The sequence below is a fragment of the Passer montanus genome, unplaced genomic scaffold (genome assembly GCF_014805655.1).
Source record: "Passer montanus isolate IOZ18808 unplaced genomic scaffold, ASM1480565v1 scaffold127, whole genome shotgun sequence".
Lineage (NCBI taxonomy): Eukaryota > Metazoa > Chordata > Aves > Passeriformes > Passeridae > Passer > Passer montanus.
In genome coordinates, this window is record NW_024359499.1 from 660,627 (window position 1) to 681,436 (window position 20,810).

The window sequence follows — 20,810 nt, forward strand, 5'->3', positions numbered from 1 at the left end:
TTACCGGCTCCTGAAGCATCTGTCCCTGCTCCAGCATCGCTCTCCGGAGGGGAAAACAGATTTGGAGACGCCGCGAGAAGACCGGGCTCTCCCTGCGTGCTGCAGCCTCCAGCCGCGCTCTGCTGCAGGCAGAACAACTGGATTTGCACAGGGGACACCGTCCACCTCTGTCCCCCCCTGCTGCTGCGGCATCTGTCACTATCATGTCCTTTCAAATGGGAGATCAGATCAGACCTGGGGAGACAAAAGGGGCCCTGGGAATGCCCACACACCCCGAGGCCTTCTCCCCTGCTCACCTCAGGTAGGACCTGTCTCTCCTGCCCCAGGAAAGGGACCTCCTGCTTTCCATGTCCTGAACTGCCAAGATTCCAATTCAGGAGCATTTCTGCCCACCCCAGACTTTACAGGAGTGTGATCTCGGGAGAGAGGTCACCAATCCCTAAAACTGCTCCCAGCATCCTGCAAACAGCTAAGACTTCAACCCAGGAGTGTTTCTACTAAGGCTCCCTTCCCATATTTTGCAGGAAGGCAACTACCAAGGACAGGGGTAGATGCTTTGAGGGCTTGAGCCCCTCTGCTCTGGAGACAGGCTAGGAGAGATCAGGGATACTCAGCCTGGAGAGAAGGCCCTGGGAGAACTTAGAGCCCCTTCCAGCCCCTCTCCCTCCCAAGAGAGCTGGAGAAGGACTTTGGACAAGGGCCTGGAGGGATAGGACAAGGGGAATGGCTTCAAACTGCCAGCGGGCAGGGTTAGATGGGATAATGGGAAGGAAATCTTGGCTGTGAGGGAGGTGAGACCCTGGCTCAGGCTGCCTAGAGAAGCTGTAGCCACCCCATCCCTGGAAATGTTCAAGGCCAGGGACTTGGAGCAAGCTGGGATAGTGCAAAGTGTCCCTTCCACTGAGATGAGGCTTAAGGTCCCTTCCCAAACCATCACAATTCTATGATGTGTGCAGCTGCCCTCCCCTCTGCCACAGGGACAGAGCCAGACACAGGACCAGGAGCCAACAGTACAGGAGATCACTTTATTGAATCCAATGGTGTTAGACAGACGACTGAGAAGAGACATGCCAGTTGGTGCGGGCAGTGTGGGCAGCAGGAGCTGACTTGGTGCAGGGCTGGATTTGTTTCTGTCTTTTCAGAATATCCTCAAGCCTCTTCCTGGCTTCCTTTTATGTTTCCTTTAAAATTTCTTTGAAGTAAAAACAACTAATCGTGGAAAGAGTCCAGATGGTGTTTGTTTGTTCCCTATGATTGTTCCCGCAGCTATATACAACGTGGGGCTGGGTCTCAACATCAGGTATAAAATGGAGCGAGTTTACAAACGTGGAGGGTGCAAGAAAAAAACAAAAACAGACAGGCGTGAGTAGAAATCTGGACCAAAATCTTAAAGAGAAATTTAAAAAGTGCTATAAAACCCCTCGGCAGGAATACCATGCAGTTAAGAAACACAAAACCCAGTCAATTACACAGATAATCTAGAACAGGAATTTGTCCATTTCATCTTTTATTTAATTAAAAAAAGGTTGTTTGTGTTTATTAGAAAAAAGCTAAAATTGTAAGGTTCAGGCCACCAGGCAGCAGCAGCTCGAGGGGGCAGGAGGGTGAGGCATTGGCATCACCCACCTCCAGCCCCTCAGGGGGACTCCTGAGGACCATGGGCACCTTTGGGGGCAACTGGCACCTCTGGAGGTGGCAGATACCTTTGTGGGGAGATGGGCACCTTTGGGGACAACAGGCACCTTTGGGGGTGGTGGGCACCCTTGGAAGTGGCAGGAGGATGAGTTAGAGCAATCCTTGGACCCCTGGGCACAGAAGGGCTCAGCCCACAGCCAGGGGTCCAACAGCTGCCAGCCTTGGGGACATGAGGTGTTTGGTGTAAGCCAGGAGGAATCCATCAGGACCTGGCCCCTCCAGCCAGGTAACCCCAGCCAAGCCCCCCAGCAGCTGATCCCAGGGCCCACCTGCTGGCATGGCCCTTCTTCTTCCCCTGGAGATTCCTCCTGGATCACACCCCACCACCTGCTCACCTCCAGCTGCCAGGGCTGAGGCGATGGCATGGGGGCAGCCCCAGTCTGGGGAGGGACAGGGCAAACCTGCAGGACACAGGCCAGGGGTGCTCGGCAGTGGGGGACAGCTACAGTTTGGTCCAGGTTTGGGTGGCTCCCTGGAGGAGTCAGAAAAGAAAGCTCAGGCAAGGCTGCCCCTCCTGCCATGGGACTCCTCAGGGCACCTGGGCACAGGACAGCCCCCAAAGGTGCATCAGTCCCTCCCCACCCTGGGCACCAGAGTCTCAAGGAGGAGGTGAGGGGCTGGAGGGAACAGCTGCGTCCCCATTGCAGACCTCAAGTGGCTGCTGGGCCGGAGCCTCATACAATCAGAAAAGAAGTCAGCACAGCACAGTCATCACAGAGTACAAAAAAAACCCAAAACCAGGGACAAGGCGCAGGGCCGGGCCCCCCCAACCCACACAGGGCGTTCCACGACGGATCTATGTACAGCGAGTCCTCGACAGAAGAGAAGGAGAACAGAAAGCCCTAACGCCCAAGCCAGCGTGGGGAAGAGAGCCCGGAGGGCCCCGTGGGAAGGGGCAGGGCTGGCTGGCCCCGCGGCAGCAGGAGGCTGTCGGACAGACGGACAGGTGGGAGAAGTGAGCACCATGGGGCGGCGAGGCGGGACACACCGGCCAGGAGCACCGAGGGAGGGCAGAGGTGGCGGCAGCCCCGGGGGCACTGCGGGAGGTGCCCGTCCCAGAGGGTGGGAGGCGTCCCTGAAGGCCACACCAGCTGCAGCACAGGGGCTGAGGCTGCCCAGGGGGCTGAGGCTGCCCAGGGCCCAGCCTGGCAGAGTTTGGGGACAGGGCGGGCTCAGCTGATCTGACCCTGGGGTCACCTCTCCTCCTACGTCTCTCCAGGGCCCCAGAAGAATGTGGGGGCTGAGCTGGAGGGCAGCAGGGAGGTGGGGGCCCCCAGAGCCCAAGGGGGCACGGGATGGGAGTGCAGACCTGCAGGGCACTCCACAGCCATGGCTGGGGACAGGCCAGTGAGGGTGCTGCAGGCAGCAGTCCCAGCACCTTCATTCCATCCCAGCCAAGCTGGCTTTGGGAACAGAGGATACTGGAGCTGGAGCAGGCTGTGACAGCATTGTCCCAGGCCCCACGTCCCCCCTTCCCGCATGGCCAGAGATTAAGGCACCACGGCAGCACCGGGGCCGACCCTCTCCATGGAGTCTGGCCTCTTGACAATGCAGGATAAGGCCAGGAGGACACATGGCAGCCCCAGGTGCCCCCAGAGCACCAGCACAGACCCTGCCAGGCTACAGGAAGGCACAGGGCCAGGGGGGGCAGGCAGCATGGGGAGCAAGCAACCCCAGGCTCATTGACCCACAGCCCCAGGCCTGGCAGCACCAAGGAGTGAAAGGTTGGTTGGGCCCCCCTCCACCAAGGGGACAGGGATGACATCCAGCTGCCCAGGGATGGGGCAGCAGCAGCAGCCTCCCCACGCCCCAGTACCTCAGGGAGGGGATGCTCTGTGGCATCCCAGCCTGGTGGGAGACACCATCTCAATGCCCTGTGCCTTGGAGGAGGAGGAAGTTGCCATGTGAGGGGCTGCTCTGGGAGCCTCCTGCTGCCACCTGCCTCCACACTGGCCTCCAAGTCCCACCTCAGCCAACCTGTACAGCCCCAGGAGGTGGGTTCAGGCACTGGAGATCGTCCAGTGAGCACCAGTTTTGTGACAGAGGTGGTTTGAGTGGTGAAACCAACAGCTGTAAAAGAAACCAAAGGCAAAGGACACTGCTGCCAGGGAAGCAGTAGGCACCAGGCCACAGGCTCCAGGCCAGGAGAGCAAAGTACCAGAACAAAAAAAGGGACCAAAGCAAAGTCTGGACTCGGCCAAAGGAAAAGGGGAAGGGGGAAACAAAATAAAATAAAAAAGCAGGGTTTTTGGGCTGTCCTGGTCACAGCGGCTGCCGTGCAGGTGGAACAGGGAATGCACAGAGCAGCGAGAGCCATGCTCCCCTTGGCTGGCACGGGGTGGGAGCTCCACAGTGGAGGCTCTCGTGGCTTTGCCCAGCAGGCGCAGAGGGAGCCGGAGCCCCTCGTGCCCATGTGCTCATCCTGCAGCCCCAGCTCCTCCTGTGCCCCCAGCTGTGGCCCAGGGGGCTCCCGCGGGGTCCCTGCCCCACGCAGGGGCCTTCCTGCAGCTCCCGGGAGCGGCGGCTCAGCCTTGGTCCCAAAGCCCAAGAGTTTGCAATAGAGACAGAAAAAACCAAGAAGAGAAACCAGGATTCTCCTACCCCCAGGGTTGGGAGGGGAGATGGTAACTCGTGCTCTTTCACGGACGAGCCGAGTTTCCCCAGGCTCTGCCAGAGCCCTGCTCTTCTCCTCCCCGCTTGCTCGCCAGCCCCACGCTCCCGGATGCCAAAGGAAAAGGAGAGCAGCCCAGCAGCAGCTCCCCTCCACCTGGGCTGGCACATCTGGGCCTCACAGAGTCGACTGCAGGTCGGGGTCCACCATGGTCTCACGGTCTGGAGACTCAATGTAGTTGGCAGCTTCCTGGAGCTTCAGCAGCATGGCCATCTGTGGGGACAAGCACATGGCAGGAGCCCGAGGGAGACAGGAGGCCCACAGGTAACTGGGGAGGCCACTTGGCCCTATTGTCCTCCCAAACCAGCCTTGCTGGGAAGCTCCTTAGAGGGTAAAGCAAGTCCCAGAGATGCTGCAAAATCCCTCCCTTGTGCCAGGATCCAGCCTCGGGCACAGCTGGAATGCTCAAGACTCAGTATGCCAAAGCAGCATCAGCTGGCAGCACCTGTGGAGCCAGCAGCCTCTCCAGGCGACACATCAGGATATGTAGGAGCACAAGTGCCTGTCTGTGGCTCTGCATGTGGACATGCCTCGTGGAGTGCCATGTCGTGCCCTTTCACCAGCATGTCACCATGTGTCCTGGTGTGCAGCCCACCTGCCAGTGCCACCACCCCGCACCCACTGCTCCTCCTGGGAGCATCAAGTGTTTCTGCATCCCCAAATCAGGCTTTTTGCACTGAGAATTAACTGGGAAAGCAAAGCTCCACCCTGCTCTGCCACCAGCTCCTCCCAGCCCCTCCTGCTGACCACCGTACCAGCGGGTCTGAGTCCAGGGAGCTGGGCGTGGTGTCCTTCACGGTGCGCTCCTCAGGGGGGGACACGGTGCTCTGGGGCCCCACGGTGGGCGGGGGCAGGTGGTACAGCTTGGACTGGTCCTGCTGCGCTGACGGCCAGGGCAGGGTGTCCCGCACCCACTCCACGGGGTCCTCCCAGGCTGCCTTCTGCCCATGGACCTGTGGCAGGGATCAAGTGGCAGCCACCTGCTCAGCACATGCCAGAGCCAGCAACGTGAGCCCCCCAGGACATGCTATGTGCCACAGGGCACAGGGACTGACAGAGATGTCACCTACACCCACCAAGCCAGTGCCTCCCCTCTCCCCCCGACCCATGATGGCTTTATCAGTGTGTCCCCACACTGGTTTGTGCTCTCATGTGCCAGCAGCACTGGCTACCTTGAGCCCATCTTTTGCCCCCTCCTGCAGGTAAGGGATGATGGAATTGTTCCACAGGTCGATGAACCAGGTCCGGAAATCCTCAATTCCAATGGGGCAGGACAGAAAGAAGCAGGGACCTGTGGGGGGAAGCAGACAGTGGAAATAGGAGCTGGGGCACCCAGCTCCTCTGGGACACCCACTCCTATGCCCCTCCTCCAGTCACTGGGCCCAAGGCTCACAGCACTGAGGTGGGCACTCCTGGCTGGAAGGGAGCCCTTGGGAACAGTGGCTAGGCACCATCAGCCTGTACAGCAGACAGACAGCATCTCCCAGGCAAGGAAGGGGGCTGCCAAGCTCAATCTATCCCCCAAAAGCCTGGTGAGGCATGGGGGATCCACCTGGGAAAATGTAGCTCCTCCATGCCCAGGGAAGGGTGCAGGGAGGACTGGCAGCCTTGGCTGACACCTCTAGTGACAGCACCCAAAGTAACCAAAAAAGAGCACCCAGGGAAGAGCAACGCTTGTGTGCATCACCCACCAGCTGTGGTTTGTGGGGCTGGGAGACACAGGGAACACATCAGCCCCCCCGAGCTCCTCTGGGAGGGTTTGGTGCCAGTCCCCAGGGCTCCTCACAGCCTGGGACAGAGGAGAAAGGTGAGGTAAGGCCGTACCGATGAGGAAGTCGGATGTGCTGTGTTTTTCCAGAAAGGTGTGCAAATGGTACCAGAGCTTGGGCACCCAGTCCAGCACCCGCAGCAGCTCCTCCTTGTTGGCGTTGATGTCCGTGTCCGACTCCAGCAGCTTCCGCCGCAGGTAGCGCACCAGGAAGCCATTGGCTGGTTCCACGTTGTTGGAGAAGGTCAGCATCCTGGGGGAGGACTCCAGTGGTCAGGGCTGGGTCTCCACACAAGCTGCCCTGCTCCCCAGAACTCTTGAGCCCCTCCTTGCATCCCCACCCTGCATTTGCCTGAGGCTGGGGAATATCAGGTCCTTCTGGGATGGCAGGGACAGGCCTGGGGGCTCATTCCTAACCAGGGTCACCAGCCAAAGGTTGTGACCACAGAAACACCCAGGTGCAAGTGATGCCTTCTGTCCCCCACAACTCCACAAGAATGATCCCCAGGGATGTACAATTCCTACCTGAAGCTGAGATGGAGGCCATGGTTTGGGGTCATCTTCACAGGCTGGTTGGTAGTGCCAATGATATACGGACTGAGTGAGTGACAGAGAAACAAGATTAATGAGAAAAAGCCTCGGAGTCACCCCTGCCCAAGGCAGAGCTGATCTGGGCACAGCAGACACGTGTGGCCTCATCCCCACAGCCCAGCGAGCTCGGTGAGAGCGGCAGGGAGCACGTGTGTGCCACGGGGCTGCGGTGCAGGGGTGCAGAGGGGCTCTCACCATTTGTGGTACTTGCAGGTGAGTGCGCCGTTGACGAGCTCGCTGATGGAGCCCGCCTCGCTGAGGTCGTCCAGGAGGATCACCAGCGGCACGTCCGCCGTGCCCGTCTCCCGGTCGATCTGGTTGGCCAGGTTGGACAGGTACAGCTGAAGATCCTGCAACAAACAGGTCAGGTGTCACGTGTGGGGCCAGGCATGACGGCCACGGGGACCATGGCACCAGTGCCCACAGGGACACTGCTGTGTGCCCTCACCTTGCAGGACTGCTGGTGCATGTTGAAGGTGCTGACGATGCCCTCGGTGACGTCCCGACCCGAGCGCTCCACCAGGTACTCGGCCAGGCGGTTGGTCAGGTAGGTCTTGCCGGTGCCACTGGGCCCCGAGAGGATGAGGCGGCGGTGCTTCAGCAGGAGGCTGATGTAGTGCTGCATCATGGGCTTGGGGATGAGCGTTTCAAACACCAGGCTGTCCACGCATTTCTCTTTCAAGCCTGTGGGCAGGGGAAGGCTGAGGGTCCCACTCCCACCCTGCAACACCCCAAAACAGCAGGGCCATGGCACAGCCATGGGGCCCCTCTGCCACACTGACCTTTGAGCGTCACGACAACGCTGGTCAGGCCCCGGCGGCACAGTGGCAGCTCCGGCGGCTCCGTGTCCAGCACCCGCTTGATGTGGCTGATGCTGTAGCCGTAGATGGACTCCGTGCTGAGCCCCAGCGTGGACGCAGGATCCATCTTAGTGATGTAATCCTACGTTGGAGAAGGACAGGGCTGTCAGTGCCCCTGAGGGCTGTCAGAGAGCAGCTCCAAGAAAGCTTGGGGAGGACCTTGGCCATGGAATAGCAGGCCTGGTGGAGCAGTGTCAAAGGATGGCTCTCTAAAGAGTGTTCTTTTTGCTCCTACCTTGAAGACCTGGCAGACAGCCTCATCCAGCATCTTCCAGTCTACCTTCCCGCTCACCTTGGTCCAGCCCAAGAAAAACTCCTGCTGCTTGAGGTCCTAGGAGCCAACACAGAAGTGTGCAGTGCTGCAGCACCACATCCAGCCCCAGGAGGTATCCTTTGCCCCTCTGTCAGGGCCAGGACACAGTGACAGGTCAGGCTCCCCGTGGAGCCCACACTTACCCCCTTGATGATGTGCTGGGGCGGCATGCGCACCACAATCCGCAGCGTCAGCTCGTCCTTCTGGGTGCCAGCGCTGACAGCATCCATGGGGGACACGTCTGGGGATGCAGCAGTGAGGCTGTGCTGGCCAGAGCCAAGCCACCAGGCCTGGCTATGCCCAGCCAGAGGCAAATCCTGCTGTGGCTGACAGCGGCACCAGCAGCACGACAGATCCCCTGCTCACTCCAGGTGAGCAGCAGCACATTGCTACCACACACACCCCTCCCTATCCCAGCCCTTCCCCATCTGCCAGCAGCTCTATCACCCCTACCTGCATCCCCCGGGCTGGGGCTGAAGGCGTGACCAAGGGTGAGACCCAAGGAGCGCCGTGGTGAGGAGGAGGCCGATGTGCTCGTGATATGGCTGGGAACAGCACCCAGCACTGCTGAAGGCCCAGGGGCCACCTTGAGACGGTCATTCTCAGCCTTCAGGAGATCCACCTCCAGCTGGGGCACAACAAGGCACGACACAGGGTAAGGAGCTGTATGCCAGCAGCACTCTGGGGTGCAGCACAGTGGTGAGAATGCAGGGACTGTGGGCACCTTGGTACTGAGAGCAGCCAGGCTGCTGGCAGGGGTCCTCACCTGCATGTTGTGCATGGTCTCCCGCAGCTGCTCCAGCTGGTGGGCTGAGTTAAGGGCCTCCAGGCGGATGTCTGTCAGCTTCATCTCCTTCTCCCACAGCTCTGACCGCAGCTCTGACACCTCCTTCTTCTCGGGCTCGCCCTCACTGTGGGCCTGGAAGAGCCTAGGCCAAGGGAGAGATCAGGTCTCACACGTGTCCCTGGAGGGAGCCTGCAGCCCCTGCCACTGGCCCTCCCTGGCCCCACGTACTCAGCCGTGTCAATGCCCACAGAGGAGGATGTGGAGGACTTGATGGAGGGCGAGGCAGTCTCTGTGGAGCCATGCTGTAGCTTAGGGGAAGAGGGGGCTGACGAGTCTGGCGTGGCAATCTCCTCTATGTCAGAGTAGGATGAAGCTGATTTGGGGCCCTTCTTGATGCTGAAGGCCTTATTGAAGGAGCTGCGTAGCTACAGGAGAAGGAAAACTTGTTAGAGGCAGTCCAAAGTGCAGCCTCACGAGCAGAGACCTGGCCTGGTCCTGCCCTGTCTGTCCAGGACCCACAGGCTGAGCTGGGATCAGCACAACCACACCCATCACAGAGGCAGCACCTCCACCATGCTGGGGAAGGCTGCAGCCTGACCCTGCTCTGCTGGCACTGCGAACAGATGGGGTGCACAGCCCTTTGGGCAACACTCACCCCAGCCTGGATGGCACCAGAGCCCCAAAGAGTGGGACCCATGTCCTGGTCAGGATGTCTCCCAGCCCTGCTCCCCACCAGCACCTACACCAGGCTGTTCAGGCATGGCACCAGCACAATGTTCCATCAAGAAGGGCCAATCCATCCCCACATTCACCCCACCACAGCCATTTCAGCAAGAGGCATTTATCTACAGGTATGTCCCTTGCTCCAGCCACTGCAGAGCCATGGTCCTGCCCCACACCTCCCTCTGCCCCACGGATCCTGCTGGAAGCACAGAGGGGCAGCCAGCCCTCCACCAGAGCATGCTGGTGTCTCACCTGAGCATGCAGCATGCACACAGCACACACAGAGCAGTGGTGGGTGAGCAGTGGGCTGGGGCCAGGGAGGGGGATGGACACTGCACAGGGACCAAACTAGACCCAAACTGGGTCCCACCAGCTGGTAGGAGAGGAGCAGGATGGGCACCCTGGGCTCACATGTGTCCTGGACTGCCAGGGCCTGCTCCAAGGGAAGGTGGGAGAAAGAAGGGATGGAGGGCACACAGCATCTGTCCCAATTCCCACAGGTACCAGCAGACTGCTCTAGGGTGTTCCCAAAAGCAAAAGCATTGCATTTCAGTGTAAACAAAGTAGGTATCCAGCTCTGCTGATGGTGGAAGCAGGGAAGCACTGACCTATGTGGGTACTGACAGGGACAGAGCCACTTGAGACCACATCAGGCAGCCTTGGAGAGGCAGAGATGGGCAGTGCACTCCAGTGTCCTCAGTGACACTGGCAGGGCTGCACCAAGGCCTCCATCTCAAAAGATCCAGTTGCAGGAAGTCAGGAGAGTGCCTGCCTTCCCTAGGCAAGAAGGGGACTGTTCCCCATCCATGGGGGCAGGTCCCATGTGAGCCTTTCCTGCTGTCTGTGGCAGTTCAAGCCCCTCCTTGTGGGTCCTTAACATCAAAGGAAGCAGCCAAGGTGGGCACAGCCTGGCTGGGGACCCAGGATGGCCTGTGCTGGGGTTAGTGCCAGTGGGATGGATGGGATGGGGAGTGTATGAGCACTGTCCCATGAAATGGAGCAAGGGCCCTGGCTGGGCATAGTGGATTGGACAGTGTGGGACTTACCTCGTACACCTGGAAAAAAAGGGTTGAGGTCAGCATAGGGGAAGAGAAACAAAACAAAGCAAGACTTAATTGCACATCCAGCTCAGAGCTGCCTGGTGCAGGGAAGGGACTGCCCAGCTGAGGTTTCAGCCCTCCACACTGTCAGAGCCTGCGTGCGCAGGAGGGAGACATGGGGGAATACACAAGGAAGCAGCATGCAGGGCTAGGGCTGGGAAACTCCCAAAGGGGCTGGCAAAGTCCCAGCCAACAATTCAAGACACAAATCCATGGCAGTTACACTCTCCTCACCACTGCTGTCCCCAGGGGACAGGGGGCACCAACACTCCGAAGCCAAGGCAGACTGAGAGCAGTTGGTTTGCGGGGCTGACCTTGAGCAGACCCTGCCAGTGGCTCCCCAAGCCCCACTTCTCCTACCAGTGCCCCATCCAACCCACCCAGCTCTTCTTCTTCTTCTTCTTGGCGTCAGCGTCCTTGCTGCTGCCAATGCTGGAGTGGCTGGTGATGCTGTTGAGGCTGGAGATGCTGTCAGAGGAGTTCTGCCGCTTGATGCGCAGCTCTGGGGTCCGCCAGAGAAGCAGGAGAGATTGGGAAAGGAGGAATCAGCTACCTGCAACTGTCTCAAAGCCAGAGCACCCTATGGTCCCCCCTCCCTACACCCAATCCCTCCTGCCACCCAACACCTTCTGAGCTCTTGGAGCCACCTTGTAACAATGACACGGGACTCAGACACCACATAGGTGCTGCCAGAGAGATGCCCAGGGCTATATCACCCTGCTGCTGTCCCAGGCCATCTCCCTGACAGCCCCTTGCACTCACACTGGGGTTTGGGGCCACAAACAGCACTTATGGGAACAAAGTCAATATCAGCAGGCAAAACTGGCTGTAGGCAAAGGGCCTGGCAAGGAGGTCTTCCAAGACTGACAACCAACCACTCCCCTACGTGCCAGCACCGTGACCTCCCATGGTGACAGCTCTGGCTGTCCATTCCTGGTTTCAGATGCTCAAGGAGTCAAGGTGGGGAAAAACTGCTGCCCAGGGCACCCTGCCTCCAGATGAACTTCCCCTATGAGAGGGTGTGCCCTGGGGCCCTGTGCCAGTCCTAGTAGGTGCATCCCAGCTCAGGAAGGACCACAGCATCATGCCTTACCTTTGGGGGTGACATCAGTGCCATTTAGAGCACCCTGGATCACAGCCTGGGCCTCTGAGTTCTTCTTCTTCAGGAAGTCGATGGTCTCTCGCAGGTCCAGCAGCTCCGTGTCCTGGGGCAGCAGAGTTGGGAACCATGGAGTGCATCCCAATGGTGGAGAGCCCACCCAGGAGCACCCCTGGGGCAATCTCCCACGTCCAGCACCCACCAGCCCCCCTGAGCACTGCGATGCACCCACCTTCTCCTCAGCGGTCTCAGCCAGGTGCCGCAGGCGGGATGTCATGCTCACCAGGCTCTGCTCAAAGGCTGCCACCAGGTTGGCCTGGGAGAAGTGGAGAAACAGGTGAGCTTCCACAACTGGGCAAAAACCCACGGACAGGTGAGCACCCACTGCCAGGTGTGGGATGCAGAAGGCTGAATGGAAAATCAGGGCTTCCATGGGCACATCCAGCACCAGCCCTATGCCCTGCAGGGATGGGGTGGGGTGCCCCACAGGGGCTCCCATGGGGACTCACATTAGCAGACAGCTGGGACGTCAGCGTGGCCACCTTCTCCTGCGAGGACTCCAGCTCGCGGCGCAGCTTGCGGATTTGCTGTGGGGAGAGAGCAGAGAGATGAGAGGGGCCAGGCACTTGCCCTCACTGGGGGCAGGGGCAGGCGTGAGCAAAGGGTGTGGGCTCACCTCAGACTGCATCTTCTCCTCAGCCTGGCAGCATGAGAGCAGAGAGGGACAGACAGACAGAGGCAGGCAGTCAGGAGGGCAGCGAGGCACAGACAGGCTCAGCACCAGGCAGAGGCATGCACAGAGCCCCCCCATCCCACCCGGATCCCCCAGCCATGCACAAAGCAGCGCAGCACGGAGGCGGCTCTTACGGAGGAGTAGGTGGAGGACGCGCTGGAGGCCAGGGACAGCACTGATCCGTGAACTGCAACAGGAAAACCCGAGGTGTCAGGGTGCCCTGCAGAGCAGCACCCAGGGGCTACAGGGCAGGGCACAGCTGTGACGGGGCTCTCAGGGGTGGAGGGTTCTGAGGTGGCCTGGGGGAGGTACGGGGTGGGATGGCAGCTGCTCAGCACTGCCTGTTTCTCAGTGCGTGCCCTCCACCTGCACCTTCCTCTCTGGAGAACCTGGGGGCTGTGCTGCCCTCCCTGTCTGCTTGGATCCCCTCCTCCCCAGTGTCACAGCACCCTGGGGCAACCCAAGGACACTGAGTACCCATGGGGGTCAGGGCAGACCCAGGGCTGACGCCAGCACAGAGTCCAACAGAGCCCTCAGCGTTGCTGTCCCTGCTCTGATGCCAAGAACGGGACATCACAGCAACCCATCCAACAATGCCATGGCAGCACCAGTAGGGAGGGACAAGGGTGCAGGGAGCCCCACCAACCCTCTGCAGCCTCCTCTGCCCGGGCAGGAGCACAGCACACTCTCACCATCGTCCACAGGGTCCCGGAAAGAGCCCGAGCGGATCATGCCCTTGGGCTTGTCGGCCAGGGAGAGGGTGCTGCCCATCTGGGAGGTGCTGTACAGCTCGAAGGTGGAGTCGTGGGTGGGGATGCTGTTGGAGCGGGTGATCCGCGGGGTTGTGGTGGCAGTGGGGCTCACTGCAAGGAGAAAGCGGGGAGGAGGCAGGGTCAGAGTCACACTGGGGACCTGCCATCAGGATGGGGAAGCAGAACTGGGAGCAATCCACGAGAGCCGTGAGGAAGCAGGGATTGTAGTCCCAAAGCAGGGAGGGGCTGGGGAAAGCTAAAAGGCAGGTTCATGCTGGGAAGACCTGGACACCAGCACCAAGGTAATCACAGGGCTGAAAAACAAATCCATTGCCCCAGGGACAAGTGGGTACCACTGCGCCACAGCCCAACACCTACAGGTGCAGGAGTGGAGCCTGCTGCCCCAACTTGTCTGCCTGGATCCCCCAAATCCTCCAGGAACATGCAGGTCCTGGTGAAGGCCTACACCTTGCCCTGCCAGGCACCCACAGAGGAACAGTTATGGCCTGAGGCCCAAAGGTGGACAAGATGCCCCAAAGCAGAGGTGATGGATATCCCTGGTCCCAGTCCTGCACTCAAAGCACCAGGTGCTGGTGTTGGTGGTGTCAAGGAGACAAGCAGCGCCCAGGGGAGCACCAGCACATCCCACGGGAGCAGGAGGGAGGGGGCTGGCAGTGGAGGGCACTGACCAATGCTGGTGAGCGGACCCTTCCCGACCAGCGCCATGGGGAGGGCGGGGGGGGAGGGCAGCTCCTGCTGCTCGTCCGACTCGGGGAGCCCGCTGACCGCGTGGGAGTGGCGCCGCTCCTTGGCCTCCTCCTGGGAGTGGAGCTGGTACCTGGAGCCGCAGACAGGCATGGTGAGATCGACCAGCACCATCCACCTCCCGCCCACTGCGCTGCAGCCCAGCTCCCCTGGCTCAGGGACACTGCCCTGGAAAGCCTTCCCTTCCCGCCCCAGCACCACCCAGAAGTCACTTGGGCTCTTTTACCTCAAGCCCTTCTTGGGCAATGTGTTCCTGTCGCGGCTGGCACTGGAAGGGAAGGAAAGATCAGTGACATCCCTGCACAGACTAGGGAAGAAACCATGGGGATCGAATTATAGGGAGCTCTAGGGAGCTTTTCCCTAGAAATGTAGCAGGAAGAGACTCTGAAGCAGGTAAAGGATATGGCAGAACAGCAGAGAGCACTGTGTGCCCATGAAGGTGCTGCAGCAGCCCACCAACCTCCTTCCTGCCATACCTGTCCAGATGTGTGAGCCGGGGGCTCCCACTCCAGCCCAGCTCTCCTGCCTCTTCTTCTTCCTCTTCCTCCTCTGCGCTGGCAGGGGGTGCAGCAGCAGGGGCGGGGGTGGTGGTGCTGCCCCCTGAAAAGGCACTGGGCAGGCTCATGGGCATCTGCAGGGATTCCATGCTGCGGTGAAGGCCGGAGAGCTTAGGGTACATCCTGCCCTCCTTGGGGACACTGAAGCCACCCATGAGCTCCAGGCCCTGGGAGAAGCTCGCTGAGTTGATGTTGAGGATGGGGGCAGGGCTGGGGCTGAAGCAGGGCGCAAGGTGCCCACCAGCCGGGTGCAGGTCCTGGAGCTTGGCAGTGTGTGGGGTGTGCAGCTCACTGGAGGAGGGCAAGTCCAAGCTGTTGGAGTTGACCTTGTCCAAGTTGGCCAGCGAGGGAGGCTTCACGTAGGTCTTGGAAGCCGCTCTGGAGGGGGGAAATGGGTAAGAAAACAGGTGAGACTCAGGTAGTGGTGCTGGGCACAGCTGTGCCAGGCACCTGCTGCCCTCAGAGGTGGAAGGACCATACCTGAGAGGTGTAGGGGGCAGCTCAGCCACCTTGGCTGCTGGCGGGAGGTTGGCCTGGGCTTTTGGGGTGCTCTCAGGTGAGCTGGCACTCTTCAGGGTGTTGCACTCAGAGTCAAGTGCCACTGCCTTGGCCTTGGCCTTCTCCTTCTCACGGTCTGTCTGGTTCACAGGGGCTGGAGTGCCACGGCCAGTGCCAACCTTGGATGGCTCCTTGAGCCGCGACACCGAGATGCCGCCGGGCTTGGTGCTCAGCAGGCTGGGGTCAATGCTGCTGCTGACTGGCCGCGCTGCGCTGCGGCCCCCGGTCACACTCATGGAGCTGGACTTGGCCGGCCGGGGCAGGCTGCGGTACTGGATGTTGGAGCGAGCCCCTGGTGCCAGGAACCCAGGCTCAGGTGCGTTGGAGACATCGAGGCTTGTTTTTCTCCCACTGACTGGCTTAACAGGGATGCCAGAACTCTTCTGGATCTTGCCAAGAGTGGCTGAGCCCCCAGCCTGCATGACAGTGGCCGTGCCAGTGGCAGGAGTTGGTTTCTTGTAGCCAAAGGAGCTGGAGGATGAGGGGCGTGCAAGCCCTGAGGGCGGCTTCTTGGCATCAGCGGTGCGGTCACGGCCGGCATCGGAGGAGGAGCGCTGCAGGCCCGTGTTCTTCACTGACAGCTTGCTCTTGTCAGTGACTTTGGTCTCTGGCTTGCCTGGTGGCAAGAACAGACAGGTTAGTGTCTCTGGAGGCTTTGGGGACATTTGGAAGTGAACAAGCCCAGACAGGATATGGGCACCAGAGATGCAGGGATGTGACAGAGAAGGGACATGCCCTTGGTGCACTCAACAGTTCCCCAGCCTGGTGTGTGGACATGAAACCATGGGGCAGGCACAGACCCCCAGCCTGCTTGCAGCCCACAACACAGCCCTGCCTCCCTTTCAGCCCACACCCAGCTCAGGGTCTGAGCACAGCCATAGGCCATCCCATGGCCCACATACTTGGGGAAGGCACACAAAGACAGCACCCAAACTTCTCTCCATCAAAGGAGCTGGACCCTGCCCAAACTGGTTTTTACCTGCCACTTTGAGGGTGCTCTGGGCTGTGTGGGTGATGGGGGAGGTCACAGCCACTGGAGGAGTCTTGCCCTTCTTGAGGGAGCCTGGGGTGCCCAGGCTGACAGGCTTCTTCAGCTCACCACCCTTGGATCCCTCCTCTCCACCATCCGAAGGCTCCCGCCGCCACTTAGAGGAGCCATGCTCCATCTTGAGGCTGCTGCTGTCGTAGTCCAGCTTCTTGGGTGCCTTCTCGTCACCCTCACCGTACCAGCTGAGTCCGCTCTCTGCCAGCGAGCGCTTCTCCGAGTCCGTGCGCAGCTGGGGGCAGAGCAGAGTCAGGGGCGCTCCTGGCACCCACCCCAAACCCGTCCCAGAGAACATCAGCCAGCTGGGAGAAGGACGCAGCAGACACCCTGTGCCATCCTTGTTTCCTCACACTGGCACCCTCCTTGCCCTCTTTCCCACCGAGGTGGTGGCAGGAAAGCTGGGGCAGGTGCTGGAAAGGGCCCGGGTGCCACGGGCACCTACCGCTATGGCCGAGTTCCTGCGCGAGGCGGTGGGGGTGGAGGGCAGGGAGTTGAGCGAGGAGCTGGCATTGAACTCCTCTGAGCTGAGGTTGTCGGAAGCATCGCTGAGGCCACTGCTGATGGAGCTGCTCTCATCCCAGCTGTGAGGGAAAGGCAGCATCAGACCTCTGCTCAGCCCAATGGGTCCCACCACCCACAGGATCTCCCTGTTCCAGGGGCCGCCGGGGCAAAAACCAGCTCCTGGCAGTGCCCATGGCAGGGACATGGCATGCAGGGCCCATGGCTGGCTCCAGCCCAGCCTGGCATTGGCTCATGTTCCTGTGGCACACAAGCCTCAGTGACCCTGCTCCTCCCCATTAAAGCTCCGTTGAGCTTTGGCAGGAATGGAGGGACATCTGCAGCTCAGGGAAGCCAGCACTCATGCCACAGCATCACAGCTGGCAACAAGCCCCCAGCAACCTGCTCTGACCCTGGAGGCAGGTTAGGATTGTCAGAAAGGGCAGGACTGCTTCAATAAACAAACCAACTACCCTGTAGCATCCCTCCTTCCTGAGGTGGTCCCCACTCACTGCACCTTACTGCTCCTCTCCAGCCCCCAGCAGCCAGAGGCAGCAAGTCTGGGATCTGCTGCTGCGCTGAGGTGGCTGCTCCATGCCGGGGCTCAGCCAAGTGTGCAGAAGCCCATCTGCAGGGCCATCAGTCAGCAGCACACTGGGGCAGCAGCTGCCTGGGTGCCCCAAGGGCACAGCTGGTCCCACAGCACTGGGCTGTGCCCATGTCGATCTGGCACAGGCAGGCAGGGAGCACCTTCCAGCAGGATGAGCACAGCACCTTTCAGGTCAGCAGCTGAGTAGGTCAGTGGAGCCTCGCAGCCTCCCAGGGCCTGTGAGGTGGTGGGGGAGACAACACTGGCACAGGCTGCCCAGAGAAGCTGTGGCTGCCCCATCACTGAAATGTTCAGTCAGGTTGGATGGGGCTTGGAGCAACCTGACCTAGTGAAAGGTGCCACTGGCCATGGCAGGGAATGGCACAAAATGAATTTTAAGGTCCCTTTCTACCCACACCATGCCATGATTCTGTGACAAGCTGTGGCATCGGAGGGCAGAGCAGAGCTGGGAGCTGCAGCCAGCCCCAGTCCCTGCAAGAGATGCCTGTTTATCTGCATCAGGACCACAGAGGTGCAAGTGATGCCCAGAAACAGCAGAGCCCCAACAGCAATGGCAGAGCAAAAACAACAGCCACCATCATCCGTGTCAGATGCCCAAAGCTCAAGAAGGAGCAACAAAGGCAGCTCCAACACCATAAGACCTGCACTGAGTGTCTTGCTCTTTCCATAGGGGAGAAGTTAATCGGAGACTGGCCAAAGCCAAGATGGGCACAGCCTCCTGTGACCCCACAGCAGCTTCTGGGACAGAGCCAGCAGGTGCTGCTGCCCAGGAAGGGATTTCAATAGGATCATGCACTCAGGATGTGCTGCTGAGCTTCTCAGCACCAAGCCATGTCTCACCATCAGCTCTATGCCTAGGGTGAGTTCCCACTGGGATGGAAATCCTCACCCCAGCAAAGCCTGCAGCAAACCCCCTCTCCCAACCTGGCATCACCTGGCAGCAAGTAGTGCCAGGAGTGAGGCCAGGCTTTGTAGGACTGTGTCCTGTGGCAACACAGCTGGGGCCACATGTTGTGCTGGTGTCTCAGTCTGGCTTTTGGGGTCAGGCAGGGAAATCCCAAACACTCTCCCAGCCATGCATGCAACACCCCCAGTGCCCTGGGCATCCAGGGAGCCACTGAGAAAGAGGCAGAGGGTCAGAAGTTAAGCCAAGGCAGGAGGTGACTCCAAATCCTCCTCGACAACCCTGTGCCAAGAAAAGACAACATGGAAGGTCACATCCCAAAATCACTAAAACCACGGCAAGAGGCTGGAGAGACAGCTGCACACTGTGAGGGTGTCTCTGACTCTCTTATGGGCACACAGCTGACGGACCCCCCCAAACTGCTACATGCATGCCATAGGTAGCACAGCAAGGAAAGCCTGAAGCCCAGCACCACTGGCCCCTCAGCATGTACAAACTCCCGGAGCATGGCTGAGCCCCGGCACCTCGACAGCCATGTCAGACTGTCACTCCCGGGGAAAACTGACCCTCTGCTTTGTGCTCCATCCCCTCCATCTTATCCAGAGCCATTCCCAGCTCCTGCAGACGGTCCCGCACCGAACCTACCCGCCAGCAGCCCCGCGGCAGCTCCCAGGAATGGGGATGCTCAAGGGCAGCGCGTCCGTCCTGCCGCGCTCCGCGGCGCCGGCGGGCGGACAGCCCCGCGGGGGGCGGGACGGTCCGGCACGGCCCCGGGGATGAGCACCGCGGCCCCAGCCCCGGCGCGGGGAGGCGGCGGCACCGGCAGGGAGCGGAGGATGGACGGGGACCGCGGCGCGGTGCGCGGGGATGCTGCGCCCCGCCCCGGCCGCACCCCGGCTCGGAGCCCCGCGCTCGGCAGTGCCGGGTCAGACCCGACGTCCGGAGGCACCAGAGCCTCGGGAGCCCCGCGGAGGACAGGCCCGGCCGTACTGCAGGTGCGGGGCGCGGGCCGGGGCGGAGGATGGCGGTGCCGGGGCGGAGGATGGGAAGGCCCGCGGGAGCCGCCCCGGTGCCCCGGTGCCGCGGTGCCGGGCGCGGCGGGACCGCCCCGCTGCCCGCGCCTTAAAGCGACAGCGGCGCAGGACCCCCTCCGCCGTGCCTCGGCCCCTCCCCGTCCCCGCCGCGACGGCACCGGGGTCCCGGCTCCAAGCCTCGCCCGCCTCAGCTTCGCGACCATGTCTCCAAATTCTGCCCCGCAGCCCACGGCCCCGACCCCTGTCCCTGGTGTCCGCCAGTGTCGCCCCAAATGCCCGTAGAGCCCCTAACCACGATTCACATCCCCAAACACAGCACCAGTGACCCCAAGTCCAGCCCACAATACCAGAGCCAGAGGCCATTGCTCAGCACCGGGCCTGGACCCAGTGCCCCCCAAACCGCCCTGTTCTCTGTCCCCAAAAAAAACACCTCCTCGAATGGTCCCACTGTGGGGTGCTGGGACAGCTGCTCCCAGCAACCTCGGCGCTCATCCCCAGAAATGCCTGCCCCACTCTGCCTTTCATTGACCAAAACCCCAACTTTTGTCCCCTTTTTCTCTCTCTCTTGCATCACATCAAGAGCCTGTTGCAGGGTAGGGTCCTCACCGGGATGGTAACACCAGGGACAATTTCGCCAGCCTGGCCACGCAGGGCAGAGAGAGTTAACTGCAGCCTTGGCAAGACAGACCAGACCCTGCAGGCTGGGAAGTAACTAATTCCTTCCTTGAAGCAACGGCAACGCCTCTTGGCTCCTTCCCCACTGTCCCATCACTCACCACAGAGGGCTTGTCCCAGCATGGCATGGCAGGACAGGGGTACCTGACCATCCCTGTCCCCACGGATCAGCTCGTGCCCACAGCCACCAAGCCCCGGCAGGAGCTCACGGCCAGGGGCTGCTGGTGCAGCCAGCCCTGCGGTGAGGTTACGGCCCGCGAGCGCCAGTGGGTGCGGCGGCACAGCCCGTCCAGCCCTGCATCCCTCCGGTCCCTCCGGCCTGGCACGGTGCCCGATGCTGTCCCTTCCCTCCTCTCCTCCTGGCTGTCTGCCTCAGCCCCGCCACGGCCGGCTCAGCAATGCTCAGAGCAGCTTCTGCTGGGCACAAATCTGGGCATCCCGGGTGCAGGGGAGCCAGCCTGGCACAGCCCAGCACTGCAGCCCCTCTGAAAGGCAGTTTGACCCCGCCAGAGCCACGGGCCTGGTGTGAGATGACACCAGGTCACAGTCCCAGGGCAGTGATGCTGGCCGGTCACAGCAGACCCTTGGGCACCAGCACAGGCACTGAGCCCCACAGAGAGGCGTACCCCAGCACATCTCTCAGCAGAGGTTGCTGTTGGAGCTGGACAGTTTTGAACTCCCCTTGCTTCACCTGTCTCACACCAGCAGACACCTGCCCATGTAACACCCCAGCCCACTGGCACAGCCAGGGTTCTGGACACTCACGTCCCTGCGAGGCTAGTCCAGCTAGATCCCCACTGCCGTCCTGAAGCCCACCCTGGATGGAAGCAAGTCCTGGTCTGCCCGGCCCCTTCCTCCTGTGGCAGGGGAGGAAATGCAGAGTGTGCACTGAGGGGGTCCCACACCCCACATCAGCAGATCACTGGCACTGAGGGGGCTCTGTGGCACTGGTGCTCCCAACCCCAGCCTCATGCTGTGACTTGAAATAGGAGCAGAGAGGAAAGCACAGGCACAGTCGGGGCTCTTCACACCCTCCCCCTCTCCTCCACTTAATGGGGCAGAAAAAACAATT

General features: G+C 60.8%; 1 protein-coding gene across 1 annotated transcript in view; it reads right to left on the reverse strand.

The window, feature by feature from the left end:
• Positions 1-1,011: 1,011 nt before the first annotated feature.
• Positions 1,012-20,810, reverse strand: part of NAV1 (neuron navigator 1) — a 74,218-nt gene continuing 54,419 nt past the window's right edge. Inside the window, exons 8-34 of the mRNA XM_039698490.1 lie at positions 16,460-16,598; positions 15,952-16,249; positions 14,895-15,588; positions 14,334-14,792; positions 14,084-14,125; positions 13,782-13,930; positions 13,033-13,203; positions 12,475-12,527; positions 12,284-12,307; positions 12,117-12,194; positions 11,840-11,923; positions 11,602-11,713; positions 10,889-11,010; positions 10,455-10,463; positions 8,914-9,110; positions 8,665-8,827; positions 8,352-8,526; positions 8,042-8,139; positions 7,821-7,916; positions 7,508-7,667; positions 7,174-7,409; positions 6,921-7,075; positions 6,660-6,731; positions 6,191-6,387; positions 5,539-5,657; positions 5,122-5,319; positions 1,012-4,579 (exon numbers count right to left, since the gene is read on the reverse strand). Coding sequence (XP_039554424.1) covers positions 4,484-4,579; positions 5,122-5,319; positions 5,539-5,657; positions 6,191-6,387; positions 6,660-6,731; positions 6,921-7,075; positions 7,174-7,409; positions 7,508-7,667; positions 7,821-7,916; positions 8,042-8,139; positions 8,352-8,526; positions 8,665-8,827; positions 8,914-9,110; positions 10,455-10,463; positions 10,889-11,010; positions 11,602-11,713; positions 11,840-11,923; positions 12,117-12,194; positions 12,284-12,307; positions 12,475-12,527; positions 13,033-13,203; positions 13,782-13,930; positions 14,084-14,125; positions 14,334-14,792; positions 14,895-15,588; positions 15,952-16,249; positions 16,460-16,598 — 4,396 coding nt within the window. The 3' untranslated portion in view covers positions 1,012-4,483. The remainder of the gene's footprint in view (positions 4,580-5,121; positions 5,320-5,538; positions 5,658-6,190; positions 6,388-6,659; positions 6,732-6,920; positions 7,076-7,173; positions 7,410-7,507; positions 7,668-7,820; positions 7,917-8,041; positions 8,140-8,351; positions 8,527-8,664; positions 8,828-8,913; positions 9,111-10,454; positions 10,464-10,888; positions 11,011-11,601; positions 11,714-11,839; positions 11,924-12,116; positions 12,195-12,283; positions 12,308-12,474; positions 12,528-13,032; positions 13,204-13,781; positions 13,931-14,083; positions 14,126-14,333; positions 14,793-14,894; positions 15,589-15,951; positions 16,250-16,459; positions 16,599-20,810) is intronic.